The sequence below is a fragment of the Hyaena hyaena genome, unplaced genomic scaffold, assembly GCF_003009895.1.
Source record: "Hyaena hyaena isolate Hyena2069 unplaced genomic scaffold, ASM300989v1 scaffold_201, whole genome shotgun sequence".
Classification (NCBI taxonomy): domain Eukaryota; kingdom Metazoa; phylum Chordata; class Mammalia; order Carnivora; family Hyaenidae; genus Hyaena; species Hyaena hyaena.
In genome coordinates, this window is record NW_024080833.1 from 1,220,471 (window position 1) to 1,240,728 (window position 20,258).

The window sequence follows — 20,258 nt, forward strand, 5'->3', positions numbered from 1 at the left end:
TGATTGTATAGAGATATTCAGCTAATTTTGAATGCTGCTGATTACACAACTGAGTTTTTTATATCCAAACATAAATTCTTGTCTGCTACTTTTCCTACCTTGAGATTCTGTTTCATACAAGTGGTTTTTGTTTTGTTTTTTAACTAATGCATTTCAAAGGGAAAGAATTTTGCTGGAAATGAAGTTGTTTCCCCCCACCAAACCTAAAGCTGTTCTTAATTTTTCTTTTTTTTTTTTGCTTTTTGTTTCCTTCTTCAATAAATGATAGCATTATGATCGTTAATAAATCTACTATTGTCTCGTATTCATGTTTGTTTTCCCAGGAGTCACTAAGCCAAATAAAGATGGTAGGACTGAAAGATAAGACTGTGTCCTTATTTTGCGTTCATACTATGTAGCGTGGATTGTTAAGCACTTAAAGTTGTTTTTGAGCTAAATTGGTATGTAGTCTTCTTTCTTCAGTGACTTGGGGATAACATGGCTCTACGTTTTGAAGAGTTTCGAAGGTAAGAAATGTCGATGTTTTTATTTTGGAGTATTGTGCAGATGTATACCATGTTTCCTTCATCTGTTCAGCCATTCGTGGACACTTAGGTGGTTTTCATGTCTTGGCTGTGGTAAATGCCACAGAGAACGTGGGGTGAGTTTCAGGGCTTTTGTTTCCTGGGGTTTTAATTCTCAGAAGTGGAACTTACTGGATCATATATTTAGGTTTTTGGGAAACTCCAAAGTACACTTTAAAAAGCACAGTTAAAAGTAAACTTAAAAACAGCAACAACAGCAACTAATAATTCCATTTTTTTTTAATTTAAAAAGAATTTTTAAAACTTCTTTAAAATTTATCTTTGAGAGAGAGAGACAGAGTGCAAGTGGGGGAGGAACAGAGAGAGGGAGACACAGGATCCAAAGCAGGCTCCAGGCTCTGAGCTATCAGCACAGAGCCCGACGCGGGGCTCGAACTCAAACTGTGAGATCATGACCTGAGCCGAAGTCAGATGCTTAACCAACCAAGCCACCCAGCGTCCCAATAATTCTTTAAAATGCCTTAGTCTCCTGAATGATGTAGAAACAGGGTTTGGAGTTACAAACCAAAGTTACAATAATACTAGCTTTTACAATAATCCGGGGTTTTTTTAATGTATTTAAGTATATTAGTGTCTAAAATATAGAAAACAAAAGTATAATACGCCATTCTTTTTTTTTTAAGTATTTTTATTTATTTCTAGGAGAGAGAGAGAGAAACAGCGTGAGCAGGGGAGGGTCAGAGGGAGAGGGAGACAGACTCTGAAAGAGGCTCCAGGCTCTGAACTGGCAGTCAGCACAGAGCCCGACACGGGGCTCGAACCCACGAACCGCGAGATCATGACCTAAGCGAAAGTCGGATGCTTAACTGACTAAGCCACTCAGGCGCCCCTGTAAAAAAAGCCATTTTTAACAACAAAATTAGCTTTCATGGTTGCTCATCTGTTTACATTTGTCAAGATCTCATTTCTCCATTTAGTTTCAAGGTACTTGTCTAGTGTGCTTTCATTTCACCTCTCCGGGCTCCCTTGGGCCTTCTTGCGGGGCAGGTCAAGTGGTCATGAACTCTCTTATCTCTTAGCTTTTATCTGGGAGTATCTTCATTTCATTCTCACTTTTGAAGGGCAGTTTTGTTGGATATAGAATTCTTAGTTGACAAGGTTGTTGTTTATATCTTTTAGCATTTTGAATACATTGTCTTCCAGCCTCCAAAGTTTCTGATGAGAAATCTGCAGATGATTTTACTGAGGATCCCTTGTGTGTGATGATTCACTTTTCTCTTCCTGATTTCAAGATTCACTTGTTTGCCTTTGCCTTTTGAAAGTTTGATTGTAATGGGTCTTGGTGTGGCTGAGTTCATTTTACCTGGAATTCGTTGGACTTCTTGGATGTTTATATTCATGTCTTCTCCTCAAATTTGGGAAGTTTTCAGTCGTTATTCAAATACTCTGTCCCTTTCTGTCTCCTGGGTCACCCACAGTGCTTATGTCATCCATGGTCTCCCAGTAGACCCTGAGGCTCAGTTGACTCTTCTTCAGTCTTTCCCGTTTCTCAGTCTTGTTAATTTCCATTGTTCTGTCTTCATGTTTACTAACTCCTCCTCCTGCCTGCTCAAACCTGCCTTTGAATTTCTCTAGTGAATTTTCAGTAGTTGTACTTTTCAGTGTCAGAATTTCATCTTTTTTTAGGCTTTCTATCAAAGAATTTTTTTAAGGGGCGCCTGGGTGGCTTAGTCGGTTAAGCGTCCGACTTTCGCTTAGGTCATGATCTCACGGTTTGTGGGTTCGAGTCCCGTGTCGGGCTCTGTGCTGACTGCCAGCTCAGAGCCTGGATCCTGTTTCAGTCTGTGACTCCCTCTCTCTCTGACCCTCCCCTGCTCACGCTGTCTCTCACTCCTAGAAATAAATAAAAACATTAAAAAAAATTAAAAAAAAAAAAACCAAAGAATTTTTTTAAATGTTTGTTTATTTGTGAGAGAGAGACACACAAAGTGTGAGCAGGGGAGGATCAGAGACAGAGGGAGACACAGAATCTGAAGCAGCTCCAGGCTCTGAGCTGTCAGCACAGGGCTTGATGTGGGGCTCAAACTCACGAAAGGTGAGATCAGACCTGAGCCAAAGTCGGACACTTAACCGACTGAGCCACCCAGGTGCTCCGAGGCATTCTCTGTATTGATATTTCCATTTTGTTCACATGTCATTTTCTTGACTTTCTCCACATCATCTTTTAGTTCTTTAGGCATCTGTAGGGCAGTTGTTTTAAAATCTTTGTCTCATCTATCTGTCATTAAGTCTTTTTCAGGGACAGATGCTGTTGAATGATTTCCTTTCAATGGGCCATACTTTCCTGTCCTCGCATTACTTATGATTTTTTGTTAAACACTGGACATTTGGATATATTTGAATATAGTAATGTGGTAACCTGGAAATCAAATTCTCTCTCCTGTAGGGTTTGCTATTTTTAGTTTTTTGGGGTTTTTTTGTTTGTTTTTTGGTGTTTTCATTGTTGTAGGCTGTCGTGCCTAGGACCAGCCTGAAGGGTAGTCTTTCCTGAGCCTTAGACATGCATTTTCTGTTCACTCCCCAATATGTCATTGGTTTTTAATGTTCTAGTCCTATAATGTATGGCTCCCAAGGGGGAAAAGAGAGAATGAAGGTGGGTGGGGAGAAGGTACTGGCCCTTTAAACCTCCAGGAAGTGACTTCAGCTGGAGGAGGGGAGAGCTTGCTGGAAGTGTGGAGGTGCAACAACAATGGCTGCTTACCTCTTTGTGTGCACCTCTGTAGTAAGGAGTAGCAGTCAGCCATCAGAGCACAGATCTCCAGTATTAAAGGTCACTGTCCTCTTCTTCTACCCTAGCTTTCACAGCCTGTGGGTGGCCGCCCCAGGAACACGTGCGCAGCTGCCTGCCGGGTGACTAGGGGTGAGGGATGGGTGGCTGGTCCTGTGCTAAGAGCTGAAATTCACCGAAACTAACAAGGTTACCAGGGAAACCTTCCCCTGGAAGTTGCAAGGCTTCAGCACATTCCAGAGTTCCAGTTAGATTGTTCAGTGCAATTGTTGTCTAGGTGGAAAGATAGATTTCTGGTTCTTCCTGGTGTGACATCCTTCCGTCTTCCTAGAGTCCTCCGCAGCAGTCCATTGTCTCTTTACTTTCATGGTTTCTGATAAGATGTCTGTTAATGATAATCAGTGCATCTTTGAAGGCAAAGTGTCTATTTTTCATCATTGTAGTTAGTTTTCAGTATTTTACTGGGAGGTACTTGGATGTCAGTTTCTTTTTAGGGTCTTAGTTTTTAGGGGTCGCGAACTTTTAGCTTAGTGTCTTTCGTTATTTTTGGAAAGGTCTTACCCATGGTCTCTTCAACTATTGCTGCTTCATTATATCTCTTCTTTTTCTAGGAATCTCATATGAGGTCTCTTACCCTCATCCCTGTGTGCTTTAATTCCTTTGTTTCTTCATACTTCAGTTCTACATATTCTGGTCTCTTCTTGTTCACGTGGTCTTCAACTGTGTCTAATATATAGTTGGACCTATCCACACTGAGTTCTTAGTGTGGGCTGTATTTTTAGTTCTAGAATTTCCATTTGGTTCTTTTAAGAATAGCTTTCACTTTACTGTGGAAAAGCCCCAACACTGTCTTTTATCTCTCTGATAATGGTCAGCACATGTCTGTCAAATCCATTATCTGAAGCCTTTATCGGTCTGTTTCTAGTGTCCTTTGGTTTTTCTGGTTTTCCTTAATGTTGTCTTTTCCCCTTGTTTGCCTGTTTTTATTATGTGCTGAGTGTTGGATTTGCAGAAACCTTGGTTGAAATAATTTGAAGCCCAGGATCTTCCAGAGACAATTTACATTTGTTTGGGCAACTGGTTGGGGGAGGGGGGTTGTGGGGTGGTGGTACTCGCACTCAGGGTAAATTCAAGGTGATTACTAAAGTTACTCCTGGCTCACTCTCCTGGGCACAGCTCTTCAAGGCCAAATCCAAAGATGAAGAGGATGCATCAGTTGTTCGACCTCTTTGCACCTTAGTCTCCCTGCCCCCCTAGACTCAGGGGGCCTTCGGAGTGCTTCAGATTGTTTGCCTCCTCTTTGGAAATCAGCAAAACCTTCCCTGGAAAAGCACTGCAAATACCCGATCGCTTCTCTAACCTCTGTCTTCCTCCCTATCTTGACCTTGTAATTCTTTGCCATCTTGTTGGCTCTCTGATGACTTCAAGTAGATGATTATAGTTTGTTCAGATTATCTTTGTCCTCAGCACAAGGACTTGTTCCAGATTGTTTGTTTGCCATTAATGGAAACCAAAAGGCCCTCCTATCAACTTGTGAGATTCTATCATAGCCACAGATGACCTTTTTATGTTTTTAATAATTTTTTAAAAGTTTTTATTTATTTATTTTGAGTGAGAGAAAGAGCAAGCATGAGCCGGGGGAGGGGCAGAGAGAGCGGGAAAGAGAGACTCCCAAGCAGGTTCCGAGATGTTTTGGCTCAGGTCACAATCTCACAGTTCATGGATTTGAACTGTGAGATTGTGACCTGAGCCGAAATCAAGAGTCTGATGCTTAACTGACCGAGCCACCCAGGTGGCCCTATAATTCTTAAGCTTTTGACTAATAAAGGCAGTGATTATTTTAGTTCCCTTCTCGGCATTTTTTGCTTGTGGCATTTTTTTTTTTTTTTTTTTTGCTCATCTCTCACATGTTCTTCCTTTATTTGCCATCTTTCAAGTTATATCAAAGATAATGCAAAACAACAAAAAGAAGTTAAGTATTCTAAATATGTCTATGTGGGCGGGGTGAAATTTGATTTCATTCTTCCTACCTTCCTCATAGCCACAGTAGTTTGCTGGTGCCTTAGAATTTTTCTGCATCAGAATTTAGTATTAGAAGGTAACATTACCTGTAACTTAGGTAAAATACTTCCGTTGTACGTTAAAAAAAAAAAAAACCTTTTAGTTATTCAAAAGTATGTATATATATGTTTTTTATTATAAAAGACTAGTTTCATTAGACTTAATATATACATAGTGGATAATTAAAAGTCTTTTTTTCCACTTTATTTTAACTTATTTAAAAAAGTCTTTTTAATGTTTATTTTTGAGAGACAGAGTGTGAGTGGGAGAGGGAGACACAATCTGAAGCAGCTCCAGGCTCTGAGCTGTCAGCACAGAGCCTGATGTGGGGGTTCGAACTCAAACTGCGAGATCATGACCTGAGCCGAAGTCGGACACTTAACCAACTGAGCCACCGAGCGTCCCAATAATTCTTTAAATGTTGTCAACATGGAAGACAGATTCCTATCTCACTGCTGTTCCTTCTTACTGTTGTTGGGAGTCTTAATTGGGGGTTTAGAATGACATTCTCTCTCTCTTTTTTTTTTTCTTTACAAATTTTAATGTTTACTTTTGAAAAAAAGAGAGTGCTAGTGGGGGAGGGGCAGAGAGAGGGAGACAGAATCTGAAACAGGCCCTGTGGGGTCAGCACAGAGCCCGACACGGGGATTGAACTAAGGAAACGCAAGATCATGACCTGAGCCCGACTCAGACGCTTAACCCACTGAGCCACCCAGGAGTCCCCAGAATGACATTCTCATAGACACCTGGAAACTCAGAGCAGAAAGTCTGTAGAATGTGGGCAGAATGCACTTTTGGGTGAAAAATCACATCTTTGGGGGTCTGATAATAGTAGGTTGCCAGCGGCTTTGTAAAATCTAACCTTTCAGCCTGGAAAAGGATGGGCCCGTTGGCATAGGAGGGTATCTTAAAAGGCTCTAATGACATTGTATTGGAACTGACCCCGGACACTAATGAAAGAGTAATCCTCCCTAAGTCACCCCAAAGCTAGTAATCCCTGGGGCTGCATGTTGGTGATTAAAAAAGAAAGGTAGGAGCAGCTGTCTTTTTGTTCGGTTTAATTATGACCGGTACCCGGGCGAGTGTTAATTTCCTGGCGCCCCGGAGGTGGGCGGAGAGAGGTGTGGGGTTTCTGCCGCTGCAGGGACTGGATGTGCAGACAGGGTCCCGGGGGTGCGCGGAGGGCCGGCTGCCCAGGCCGTGGGCTGGGGCGGCGGGGCTTTCAGATTCTGCCCTTAAGTCCGAGCCCCGGGCCGCGCTGTGCCAGGGGCCGCGGCGGCTATCAGGTGTCGGCTGGACGGCCAGCATGATGAGTGGTCTCCCCCCTCCCTCCCCCCCCCCCCCCCCCCCCCCCCCCCCCCCCCCCCCCCCGCCGTGGGACAGCCCGGCAGCTGCTGGGCCTGTGAGCTTGAACTTCACGGGGCTGTCGGGCAGAAGGGAACGTTTTGCCCTCTGCATTCCTCCTGCAGCGTCCAAGGCCGGAGCTCGGAGAACCGGGCGTCCGCCCTGTCCAGCTGCCCGCTCTGGGTTCTCGGGAGGTGCCCCGGGGGTGCCCACGGCCGCTGACCGCCCTTGGGCCGCAACGCCCCCGCCCGTGGGGACCGCGGGGCCGCCCTGCCGGCTCCTTGGCTCTGTCCCGGGGGCGGCCCTGCCCCCCAGGTGCGCGGCCCCCGCCGTCTGGGCCTCCTCCCTGGACAGCCAGGCCCGGGGCCGCGCTGTGGACCCTGCCTTCTAGCCCTCGCCCCTGCCGGGCCTTCTTTCCCGATGCCCCTCGAGCCCCCCCCCCCAGCTTCCACGCCTCCCGAAGCACTGACCCGGAACATGCTGTGCCCACCCGCGTGCCCGCTGCTGGCTCACCCCGGGCTCCCCAGCACGCAGGCAGCTGTGCTAAATGCCAGTCCTCTTCCCGCCTGTGTGTTGTGAAGTTCAAGGGTGGCCTTCACTAGTGCCTTATTAACATTTTAATGTAAACTGCATCTCTTTGCTAGTTTTACTTAAAAAAGTTTTTTGTTAAATGTTTTTGTTTTTGAAAGAGATGAGAAAGAGAGGAATGGGGGGGCGGGGGAGAGGCAGAGGGAAGGGGACAGGATCTGAAGCGGCTCCGTGCTGACAGCAGGTGTGGGGCTCGAACTCACGAACCAGATCATGACCCGAGCTGAAGTTGGACGCCATCTGTGTGCCTCTAGTTTTACTTTTTTTTGGTCTTAAGAAATAGTGTCCTTAAAGGCATGGGTTTCAGGGGCTCTTGGACGGCTCAGCCGGTTAAGTGTCTGATGTCAGCTCAGGTCATGATCTCACGGTTCGTGGGTTCGAGCCCCGCGTCGGGCTCTGTGCTGACAGCTCAGAGCCTGGAGCCTGTTTTGGATTCTGTGTCTCCCTCTCTCTCTCTCTGCCCCTCTCCTGCTCGTGCTCTGTCTCTCTCTCTCACAAAAACAAATAAAACAGTAAGGAAAATTAAAAAACGTTACATGCTCATTACATTTCTCCATTATAATAACCAGTGTTTGCCCATGCCCCACCTAAAATTGTTGACTCGTGCGAAGCACTGTCCATCCAAAGCCCATCTGCCCTGCCCCGGCTAGTTCCATGGCCCGAGCTCCTGCCTGTCGAAGCTGCGGTGCAAAGGCGGAGCCCAGTTAACCTGGCGGATTGTGTACGCGGCAGGATGTGTGGCTGAGCAGAGCCTCGCAGTCTGCACTCTGCAGAGCCAGCAAGCCGCTGGGATGTTCGGTGCTTGGGGTTTGTGTGACATCTCAGCTCCTTATCTCCATTCTGATATTCAGTCACCGGGGCAAAGCTGCTTCAGAGATTGGCATAGTATCTATTTTTTAATTGTGTTGACTTTTTTTGGTTGTGTAGTGTGTCTGTGTGGTATTTTTTTGGACACTTTTGTTGAAACTGCAGCATTCCCCAAACTGACCTCAAAGCATCAAACCCATGAGCCGTGAGATCACAACCTGAGCGAAGTCAGACACTTAGCCTACTGAGCCACCCAGGTGCCCCAGAAGGAATAGAATCTGATAACAAGTGAATGAGGTTGGAAAAAGACTCCAGGTCTTCGATGAGATTACGAAATTGTCTCTGTGTCCTCAGAATTCCTTTTTTAATTCATTTTCCCCTCCTCTGATCTGACTTCGGTGTCCGAGATCTGATGATGGGTGTGGTTGTATATTTAAGGGCGAGGCACAGAAATCCTGATGGAATGCCTGTGCTCACGGGCAGGGCCTTGCAAACATTGGCTTTGCCCATGTGACTGGGGTCAGTGGTAACTGAGCATGGGTCATTTCACTGAGGACTCCGCAAATCTATGTAAGGAGTGTGTCTGAATCCTCTGTTTTCAGTATGTCCTTACCCCTGCCCCCGTCAGTGACTCTCTCAAACCCCCTCTTCTGCAAGCCCGTCTCTTGCTCTCTGTTGCAATAGGGGAGGGAGAGTTGCCCGGCCGAGGGGTGGGGATCTCAGAAGTTAACCGTTGCTTATATAAAATTTGAAGCCCTCCTCCTGTTTGGTCGTAGCCAGAAGCAGCCGCCGCTTGATTTCACAGGTACGTGATGCCTCCAGTCCCTGAGGCAGTTCAGAGCTTTCTGGCCACACACCTGCTTGCTTCTTACCGGCTTCTGCTCCGAAGCTCGGATCTCCACTTTCTCTGCTCGTCTTCCTGAGTCACCACTCGTCCATTCGTTTTGTCAGTTTGCAGCGTTTGCTGACATCTCTTATCTGCCCCCATCTCCTCTTCTGCACTTCTCAATGGTGTGGGTTCACCTTGTATATTTCCTTAGTCCATTTTAGGGAGGCTGGGTGGGGAGCAGATGTGAAAGCGTGTGTTCAATCTGCCATGCCATTTTCAAATCCCATTTTTTAAAAATTCTTTTTAAATATTTGTTTATTTTTGAGACAGAGGCAGAGTGTGAGCGGAGGAGGGGCAGAGAGAGAGGGAGACACAGAATCCGAAACTGGCCCCAAGTCCGAGCTGTCAGACTCAGAGCCTGATGCGGGGCTCGAACCCACAAACCGTGAGATCATGACTGAGCCGAAGTCAGACACTCAACCAACTGAGCCACCTAGGTGCCCCTCAAATCCCATTTTTTAAAGGAGAAAGTCTGCATATATTTGTAAGTAAAAAGTATCTACGGCAGGCTTGTTAACAGACGTCCTCTCTGGGTGTTGAGTTTATGTGTGGTGTTTATTCTCTTGCTTATATTTCTCAAAATCATCTATAATAAGACACTTAGTAACTAGAAAACAATTATCCAAGTAAAATGCTATTATTATATAGATGGTATTAGTATATAGCCAAGGCATTTTATTTTAGTTTAAATCCAAGGATTAGGTTGAGCCATCTGAAATCTGTTTTTTTCAGGTAAAACGTATGTTGAGTATCAGCAGTTTCGTGTGGTGTCTAATATAATACAGATTTCCGAGGTGGCACAGCCTGGAAAGAGGCCAAGAGGGGAGCCACCATTTTTTATTGCTTGGGGACCCTGTCCGGGGACTTGCCCCATGGCCATTGTGCGTGCTGTCCCCTCAGAGCCACTCTCTCCTGGGCCCCCCAGTTGAAGAGACTCAAGAGCTGACCTAGTTTTCGGGAGCACATGGCTTGAGACATAATTGACAGAAAAGAACACTATTCTTTCCTCCTTTTCTCCCTTTTCAGTACTTCCAAAACACTGTGCACACTCTGTTAGAATTCCTAGGGCATGTGGCTCTTTCTCCCTCGTAGATTGTTAAATTCCTTGAAAATAGGGATCTTCTTCTTGCTAGCGTTATGGACTCTTTTGGGGAAATCTTGTTCACTGTATCACACAGTATTTTCTTTATAAAGATTCATGGGAAAGTGTTGTCACAGGCAAATGGGCTGTTTATATTTTAGGAACACAGTGTAATGGTTGCCAGATTGCATTCCCCCTCTTTGCACTGGCTGCTAGGAAGCTCAGAGCCACACTTGTGCCATGATTCTATGTGGTGCCTTTTTTATTTTTTAAAAATTTATTCATTTTTGAGAGACAGAGCGTGAGCGGGGGAGGGGCAGAGAGAGAAGGAGACACAGAATCCGAAGCAGCTCCAGGCTCTGGGCTGCCAGCACAGAGCCCGACGCAGGGCTCGAACCCACCAACTGCAAGATCATGACCTGAGCCAAATTTGGACGCTTAACCGACTGAGCCACCCAGGCGCCCTAAGCAGCACCTTTCTGAAATCTCCATTTGGATGCGTGTCTTTGGTCTTTGTGTTAGTTTCTTATTGTTGCTGTAACAAAATGCCACAAACTGTTATTTTAGTCTCTTAAAACAACGCAGATTTCTCTTCTAGTTCGAGAGGTCCAAAGTCAAATCAGTGTCACTGGGCTAAAATCCGATGTTGGCAGCTGTTCCTTCTGGAAGCTCTAGGGGAGAATCCATTTCTTGCCTTTGCATCCCCTGGAGGCTGCTTACATTCCTTGGCTTGTGACTCCCTCCTCCATGTTCAAAGCCAGCAGTGTAGCATCTTCTCTCCTCTCTGACCTCTGCTCCACCCTTTCTACCTTCTCCATTGGCCCCGTGTCCTTTTGCTCCGTGATATAAAGACCTTTGTGATTACACTGGGCTCACTCTGGCAATTCTGGATAATCTCCCCATCTCCGGATCTTTCATTTAGTCACATGTACAGTGCCCCCACCCCCTTCCCTTAATAGATTTTAGTTTTTAGAGCAGTTTTAAGTTCACAGCAAAATGGAGCTGAACGTATACAGATTTCCCATATGTCTTCTTCTGCCCCTCCCCCCCCTGCAGCCTCCTCTGCCCTCAACATCCTGCATGAGATCGTAAATTTGTTACAGTCGATGAACTGCCTTGATTCACCGTCATTACCCCAAGTCCATACTTTTCATGAGGGCTCCTTCTTGCTGATGTACCTCCTGTGGGTTCGGACAAATGTGTAATGACATGTATCCATCATTATGGTAATTTACAGAGTATTTTCACTGCCAGAAAAGTCCTATTCATGCCTCTTCCTCTTTCTCCCCCACCCCTGGCAACCATCCTCCTCCCTCACTTCTCCATAGTTTTGCCATTTCTGAAATGTCATCTGGTTGGAGCTGTACAGTATGTAGCCTTTCAAATGGGCTTCTTTCACTTTGTAATATGCACTTCGGTTCTCCCGTGTCTGCTCATGGCTGACAGCTCATTTCTTCTTAGTGTCGAAGAGCATCCCATTGTCTGAGTGGACCCCAGTTTATTCATCCCTTCACCTATAAAGGACATCTTGGTCGCTTCCAATTTTTGGCAATTATGAATAAAGCCACTAAAAATCCGTGTGCAAGTTTTTGTGAGGACATAAATGTTCAACAACTTGGGGTAAATGTCAAGGAAAGTGATTGCTGGATCATATGGTATTTAGTTTTGTGAGAAACCACCGGGCTGTCTTCCAAAGTGGCTGCCGCGTTCGGGGTCCCCACGGGCCACGAACGAGCGTCTCTGTCGTTCCACGTCCGCGGCAGCATTTGGTGGTGTTGGGGTTTGGGGTTTGGGCCGTTCTAACAGGTCGTGGTAGCTCATTGTTGGTTTAATTTGCAGTTCCCGATGTCACATGATTTCGAGCATCAGAATCCCTTCTTACCCGCGATAATATTCACGGGCGCCAGGGTGGAGGGCATGGGCATCGTCTGGAGGACCATCGCTCTGTCCATCACAGCCATCTCGGTGTTGCCTAGAAAAGTGACATTTTGACTCCACGCTGCAGGCTGGGCCTTGGCGGCCGCCTCCGCACCTCAGCAGACAGCCCCGCGGCTGCCAGCGGTTCGTCGCACGCGGCCCCTCCCCCGCCGCGTCCCTGCGGAGGCCCTGGAGCCGTTCCGGCACGTGTGCCCGGGGTGTGTGTCGGGGTTCACACGCGTCCCCGCGGCCACCGCCTCCGCCCACGGGGGCCTCGCTCGTCCTGAGCTACCTGGACAGCCTCCTAATCCCCTTACTTCAGCCTTGCCTCGCACCAGCCTGTGTACAAATCAGACTTAAAAGTACGAAGCGTGTCATGCCGTCTTCCTAACACTCCCCGGCGGTCTCCCGTCTCACGCCGGATAACACCCAGTCCCTGGCTTAGCTTACGAGGCCCCTCTCGGGACAGAATCTCGCTCGACTGTCTGCAGCCACGTTCTGGCCCCGCCCCCGCAGCTCGGGCCCCGCCCCCGCAGTTCGGGCCCCGCCCCCGCAGTTCTGGGCCCGCCCCCGCTGTTCTGGGCCCGCCCCCGCAGTTCGGGCCCCGCCTCCGCAGTTCTGGGCCCGCCTCCGCAGTTCTGGGCCCCGCCCCCGCAGTTCTGGGCCCCGCCCCCGCAGTTCTGGGCCCGCCCCCGCAGTTCGGGCCCCGCCCCCGCAGTTCTGGGCCCGCCCCCGCAGTTCGGGCCCCGCCCCCACAGTTCTGGGCCCGCCCCCGCAGTTCTTCTACGCGTCCGGGCCAGGACCCGCTCTGCCTGGAACTCTTCCCGACTCTTCTCCACTGTGTCTTTGTTTGTCATCTCGTTGGTTTCAGGAGAGCTGTCTGCTCCCCTGAGGTTTTCCATGCAACCCTCCCTAATCAGAGTCTTCCCCCCTTGCCGTGTGCCGTTACACCGTCTGCATAGACTTGTCACCGCGGAGCCTCATTCACTTTCCCTGTCGGATTGTTAATTCCACGAAGGCTCAGCTACTCTGTTCCGTTTGTCACTGGACACGATGTGTCTCAGTACTTGGCACTTACTGGGCACCGAATGCATGTCAAGTATTATCTTTACCTGACTATCTTCTCTCTCTCTCTCTCTCTCTTTTTTTTTCTTTTGCTTTTATTTGCCTTTTACTCCCCTGTCAGTTGTAATGAGTGAAAAACTAGCCCCAGATCTACTCCGGGCTGGGAGGGGCCTGTGCCCGGCTGGTGCTGTGGTGCCATGGTGAGAGCATCTCCTGCGGGTGGTATCTTCCCAGGGAAGTGGGGACTCACCCCGGGACGCCAGAGGTCGTGGAGTGCCTACGAGGGAAGCCAGACAGCCCTGCGGAGCCCTCTGGATCCTTCGGTCCAGGTTGCTCTGCATACTAATGCAAACCGCTTATTTTCACTCACTGAGAACGCTGCTTCCTTGGAGAGAGTAATATGATGCTAAGTGAGGGGTTTTCCCTCCCTTTGGCGAGGGCTGGACTCAAAACAAAATTGGGGCCTTGACTTCCAGGGAGAAAGGACCAGGTTTGGGGATCTGACTGCGGGGGTGCCTCAGGAAGGAGAGGAGCGGCAGGGGTGCTCGGGGAGGGAGGGCTTAGCTCCCTCCCTTCCCCCTGGGTCTCTGGCCATGGAGGGGGTGCCGCGGAGCGTCCTCCCGCGCTCTCTGGGGCGCCGTCACACCCCTGGCACGGCGCCCTCGGCCCTTCCCTTCGTGTTGCTGTTCCATGCAGGGGCCGCGGGTAGCCGAGGGGTGTGGGCTCCTGACCGCGGCCGGAAGTCTGCAGATTCGCCCCGGGACCCCTTTCCTATAGGTGCCACATGCCACGATTTATACACAAACACGATTTGCCTGATTGTTGCAGTCTGGGCCTGGAACAATTTTAATTAATGGGAAAATGGTCCTCAAAACAGTGATTAGACCTCTTCAGGTACAACAAGATAAAAGCCTGATAATTTGGATGGAGTACTCTTCTTAAATGTCTATTCTATGCCCAGCAGCCAATGGGAAAGCCAGGCTCTCTCCCACCTGATCCAACGAGTAATTAAGAGAGGGCTTTTTCTTCCTACCTCTCCCCACCCTGCCCCTCCCCTGCCCCCTCCTCACTGGAGCTTAACAGGTTGGTGGTATAATTGGGAGACTTTCAGGGGTGTCATGCTAGGAGCTTAGACCAGAGTCGGAGCACCTTCTCTCCAGCTCCCCAGCCACTGCCCAGCTGGGTTAGAAAAGCAGGCAGTTGAGAGGAGGAAGGAGCTGACGCAGGCGAGGTAGGTGAGGCCCCTCGGCCAAGTTCGAGAGGGGCCTGTGGCCATGAGCGAGCTGGGCGCCCAGAAGACCAGCGATGGCACTGTTTCTCGCCTGCTCAACGTGGTAGAAAGTGAGCTTCAGGCAGGGAGGGAGAAGGGTGACCCTACGGAGAAGCAACTTCAGATCATCCTGGAGGACGCGCCTCTCTGGCAGAGATTCAAGGAAGTCACTAACGAAATGATCGTGACCAAGAACGGCAGGTGAGTTGATCTGCGGCCCTGCCTGGGCTGTCCGGGCTTGGTGAGGGAGGTGAGACCCCCTGAATATGGAAGGGGCTGCCATTCTTCGCCCGGAGGCAGTGAGCGGACTCAGATGCTCACGGGAAGGACAATCTCAAAAGGCTTTCCCCCTGCCAAGGTGATTAATTCCCCGAGGCTAGCGAAGTAGAGGGGAAGCCACCTTGTGTGCATTCTCAGTGGAGACAGTCTGGGAAATTACCAGAAGTGGGGCATTCCCTATGCGTTAGGGAAATGAGTCTGAAGATAATATTATTTTTGTGACCCACTGTGTATCTTGGAGCAGACCTGAGCTCCGCCTCGGTTCAGATAAGGTGAAAGTCACCTTTATTTGGAAGCCGGAGGTTTCCTCTTAAGTATAGCAAACTTGCCCGGAAATTTTGGACTTAGCTGAAGATCGGGAGCGAAAGGGCAAGTTTAATCTCCCTGCCCGTCACTACCTCTGCTTCCTCGTGTGGGTTTGTGCTGAGGGTTCATTTGAGATCGTGTTATGTTTGTGGTGTCATTAGAACCCACTGCAGGAATAGTTACCGAAGCCACAACATGCTGTGTGAGAAAAGAGAAGAGATCTTCTGTTTTCTCGTAGCCACGAACGAGAGATGAACAGAAACGGGTCTCCGGTGGCATTCCTTGGATTCTGTTCAATGCAGCCCCGCTAAAAAGTGGCTGTCAAGGTAATGGCGGGAGGTTTCACTTACGTAGAGGAGATGCAGATATTTTGAAAGACAGTCTCTTCGCTCCCAGCTTGGCCAGACTGGCTCCCAACATTCAGGCGATGCTCATGGGACCTTGGGCTCACAAGGTCGGCAAGCACAGAAGTCAGAAAGCAGCTTCGTGTGCTCAGTTTCAGCAGGGCTCCTGTGTGGCCCTTCGGAGAAATTCTGCTGGGAGAGAAAAGTCGAGGCCAGTGGGACTTCTCTCAGGATTTTGTCCTCGTCCAAAATGCTTCGGTCCCTGATATCTTGAAACGCACAGTGCGGAACATGAACCACCTTGTCTAGCTTGGGAGAACGCCGAAAACGCCGCTAGGGCGTCCTTGTGCTTTTACTGTCTAGGAAGAGCTTTCTCTTGCCTGTGTTCACCTCTGTAATTTTTCTGCGTATTTAAACTGTAAAAATCTTCCCAAGTCCTTTATTTTTTTTATTTTTTTAAAAAATTTTTAAATATTTTTATTTATTTCTAGGAGAGAGAGAGAGAGAGAGACAGCGTGAGCAGGGGAGGGTCAGAGAGAGAGGGAGTCACAGACTGAAACAGGCTTCAGGCTCTGAGCTGTCAGCACAGAGCCCGACGCGGGGCCCGAACCCACGAACCGCGAGATCATGACCCACGCAAAAGCCGGACGCTTAACCGACTAAGCCACCCAGGCGCCCCTCAAGTCCTTTAATATTAAGTACATGAAAAAAATAGTCTTTGTAGAAAGTCTCATTTCAATCAACTCAGTTATTCTTACCTGTGGAGCTCCTGCCGCCCTTTCCCTTTCTCCAGCGAACTGAATCATTTCTCAGGTTCTCGGAAGGTCTCTCTGAACCCCTTAGGATTGAGATTTTTCCAGACCTTTCCCTTTACGTTTCAGATAAAGAACGGAAGACATGTGTCTGAGAAATTGGTGTGGTTGATAAGGAGTGAGCTTGGCCTGGAATTAGCCTCTTATTGTCACAGATTAAATTGTTAGCGACATCTTATCGTTCTTGAGACCAAAAGATCTTTGTTGTTTCCTGTCGCCTTTAGCCACCCATTCCCCTGCGTGTCCTCGGTGCCCCTGCTGTCAGCCCTCAGACTTGCTCTGTCTCCTCCAGATAGGTCACCCCTGCCCCTGGACCAGCTCCTGAGCCCGGGGCGCGCACCCCCGTGCCCCTTCTCTGTGCAGAAGACTGTTTCTGGTATTTAACGCCCAGCTGTAGCCCTTTCCATTCACATAACGCGCCTGCCCCAGAAGCGGGCCGACTTTGGATTTCTAGAAGCATCTGATAGGTCCTGTCCACTTGATGTCTCCTTGTTCTGTGTGAACAGCAAGTTTTAAAATAACATAGGATAGGGGCGCCTGGGTGGCTTAGTCGGTTGGACGTCCGACTTTCGCTTAGGTCATGATCTCGCGGTTCGTGGGTTCGAGCCCCGCATCGGGCTCTGTGCTGACTGCCAGCTCAGAGCCTGGAGCCTGTTTCAGTCTGTGACTCCCTCTCTCTCTGACCCTCCCCTCCTCACGCTGTCTCTCTCTCTCTCCTAGAAATAAATAAGGATATTTAAATAAATAAATAAAATAAAATAACATAGGATGGGCTGATGAAAGGCTTCAGGCTCCTTTCCAAATGGAGAGCTATTTGTATGTATATATATATAGGAGGCTTCCCTCTGACATTGATCAGCAGCAGTAAAGAGAGGGTTTTCCCCTGGATTATCCCCAGAAACGGGGACCCTGATGGCCTCCATTCCTCCCTCTGTCTCTCCTGCCTCACTCCCTCTCCTTCCCTTTCTCTCCCTCCTCCTTTTCCCCTTCCCTCTTTTTATTTTTTTAAACTTATTTTATTTTATTTACTTTTTAATGCTTATTCATTTTTGAGAGAGAGAGAGACACACACAGAGTATGAGCAGGATAGAGAGACGCAGAATCTGAAGCAGCTCCAGGCTCCGAGCTGTCAGCACAGAGCCCGACGTGGGGCTCGAACCCACAAATGGTGAGATCAGACCTGAGCCGAAGCCGGACGTTCAGCCGATCGAGCCACCCAGGTGCCCCCCTTCCCTCTTTGCAAACATAACTTTTAGTTTTCCGTGTTCAGTTTATTTCAGATATAACAGTTATAACACACCCCAAGAGCTCATTTGAAGCATCGGTAGTGTGTCCAGCTTAATAAGTATTCTCTTTCCTCTCCGTCCTTGGAGCTAGGAGCTTTGATTTTAGGTTGGAGAAGAAAAACACCTTATTTCGGGTTTCTGGGCAAATACGCGCAATCTCTTGCACGTCTTTTTCTCCTTACTATAACCTCTTCACCTTCGTGGAAAATGCTGTATTTCCCATCTACTTCCACGCAGTTAAATAATTTCGAGTCAGTTCTGATTAGATTTGCCTTGGACAGATTTTCAGACATTGGAAGCATTTTAAATGTAGTTGGTGCATCCATGTGTTGTTAAGAAAAAAAAAATTAAGTGTTGGGAATCATTAAGTTGAATTTGCCAATGATTAAGGGCAGCGAGCTGGTGTGTGGACCATGCGAGCGGGGAGAAAATGGAGGCTGTGTGTCAGGCACATGCATTTCCGTGCCCCGTCGCTCGCAGACCCTCTTTCTCCAAAGTTCACAGTTGCGATTTAGGAGGATCGTGTGTTTTCTTTGCCACGTGCCTCTAACCAGGCTCCCTTCTGCTTCTCTTAAGGCTGCTTGCTGTCACATCAGCCTCGACACACGCACACACGCCCGGATGGGTATTTCATGAATAGTATCATTCTGTGGTCAGATGGCGGAAGGTGACTTTTGCCTTTACCGTCTCTGCCATTCCCCGCCTACAAAAGCTGCCCCCTCTCTTCCTGCCAACGTCACTGCTCACAGCCTCCTCCAGCCCCGGCTCAGAGAATGGGGGGGGGGGGAAGGGGGAGAAACCGCCTCCCAGCGAGGCCACACCGAGCTCACGGCCAAGGCCCAGCCACCTCTGGGCCTCAGCATGGTCCTGGGGATGCTTACTCAGCCGGCCGCGTTTGCTTCCTCCTCCTCTCTCTCGCTCTCTGTCTCTCTTCCTAGCCCTCTCTCTCCCTCCCTCCTTCCTTTCCTATCTCTCTCTCCCCCTTTCCCTCCCTCCTTCCCCCCTCTTTCTCCCTGTCTCCCCTCTTTCTGTCTCCTTTCCCCCTAACTCTTGAATTAGGGACTGATTTATGTGTTTCTCAGCTCCTCACAAACTCTGGGGTTTCTCTGTGATTAGCCAGACCTTGGAAAGAGAAGGAGGAAAATCAACTAGATTAGAAGCACAGTTCATCCCGGGCGCCTGGGCGGCTCGGTCAGTGAAGCTTCTGACTTCAGCTCAGGTCATGATCTCACGGTTCGTGGGTTCAAGCCCCGCATCGGGCTCTGTGCTGACAGCTGGGAGCCTGGAGAATCATCATTTTCCTCACCATGAAAGTCTCATCGTTAAGGGAGAGGAGAGACTGGTGCGTAGAGCCGCGCTCAGGCAGGACTGGATTCGAGGTGCATCATCTGGTGCACTTTTTCCCCTAGAAATTTCTTTTACTTCACATACTTGTCGTAAGCTTCTATTTAGATTTTGCCTCCCAAGACCAAGGGAAGGGGGAGACCGATCTGCCAGAAGCCGAGGCAGGGAGGGAGCACTCAGCACTCCCCACTCATAACGCCAAGGCCAGGGTCTCTGTGCAAATTACTGTGATCTCACTGGAGAATAAAAACTGAGATGGCCTAAGTTCTTAATTTGCTCTTTTTAAAAAAAAAAAAAGAATTCTTACACTATCCAATTCATCCTTTGTAACGTATACAATTCAGTGGTTTTTAGAATAGTCAGAAATTTATGCAACCACCGCCACTACCTGATTCTAGAACATTTTCTTCACCCCTGAAACGGAGCCCAAAACTGTCAGCGGTCACTCCTCTTTTCTCCCCAGGCTTCTCTCCAGAGAGAAGGGAAGCGGAGGGAAGAGGCACCTGTGAGCCGGGCGGGAGGGAGGTGAGCTGATGTATTTGGGTTTCCAGCTTCCAAAGTCACCGCCCCGAGGTAGGGTTCTAGAACAGAAGCAGAGCAGGGCCAGCTGAAGGGCTCGGATGTAACGACAGAGCCTCCAACACTTGCAAAGCCCTGATTAGGCGCCAGGCCGTAGAATAAGCGCTTTGATGACGAGCTCACAGAGTTCTTGCCCCGAGTGGACAAGGCTGGGTGACTGAGCCTGAGAGCAGCTTCAGGAAGGGCAGGGACGGAACCAAGATCTTCACTCGGAATCACCCTTCTCCCCGGCCCCTCAGAGGGTCCGCTGAGTCCCCACCACTTCCCAGGCCAGAGACACGGTCCAGGCTCTGTGTTCCGCTGCGGGGAGATGGGCAGTGGTGCCTGAGGCAGGGGGCAGGACCCGCCGTGCACCCCCCTCGGCCGGAAGACCAAGTTGAAAGAGGAGCCAGGAAAGGAAATACCAGGGAGGCGGCTGAGCCAAGCAGCGATCGTTCGGATCTGTGTTTGCTCAGGAAGCGCACTAATTCCAGCTCAGGAGGCTGGGAGGCTGCGCGGCCTGAGTCCATCTCTGGGTGCGTCACTCGTCATCTGCCTGTCATGTCCTTCCCTTCCCGCCCCTCCCCCCCTTTCCTTTCCTCCTTTCCTTTCCGTTTATTTATTTAGGGGGCGGGGGAGAAAGAGAATCCCAAGCAGGCTCTGTGATGTCAGCACAGAGCCTGACGTGGGGCTCAAACCCTCCAGCCAAGAGATCATGACGAACAGAAGTCAAGGATCCGAGACTTAAATGACCGGCCACCCAGGTGCCCCGGGTCCCTTATTTTCCGTACGCGTCAATTCCATTCTACTCGTCTCAGCGCTGGGCGCCTCTGACCCCAGCAGGATGTCCTTGGTGACGCTCGGGATCCTCGTGTGTGCTCCTTCCTGCTTTCAACACCCCATTCCTGGCATCCTCAGTACCCCCCCCCCAGGGGCGGGTCATCCCAGCTCCCCTGCTCCAGCCTCCTCCCCCCCCCCCCCCCCCCCCCCCCCCC

General features: G+C 49.2%; 1 protein-coding gene across 1 annotated transcript in view; it reads left to right on the top strand.

Moving 5' to 3' along the window:
• Window positions 1-14,338: 14,338 nt before the first annotated feature.
• TBX19 (T-box transcription factor 19) overlaps window positions 14,339-20,258 on the top strand; it is a 23,504-nt gene continuing 17,584 nt past the window's right edge. Inside the window, exon 1 of the mRNA XM_039241898.1 lies at window positions 14,339-14,535. Coding sequence (XP_039097829.1) covers window positions 14,339-14,535 — 197 coding nt within the window. The remainder of the gene's footprint in view (window positions 14,536-20,258) is intronic.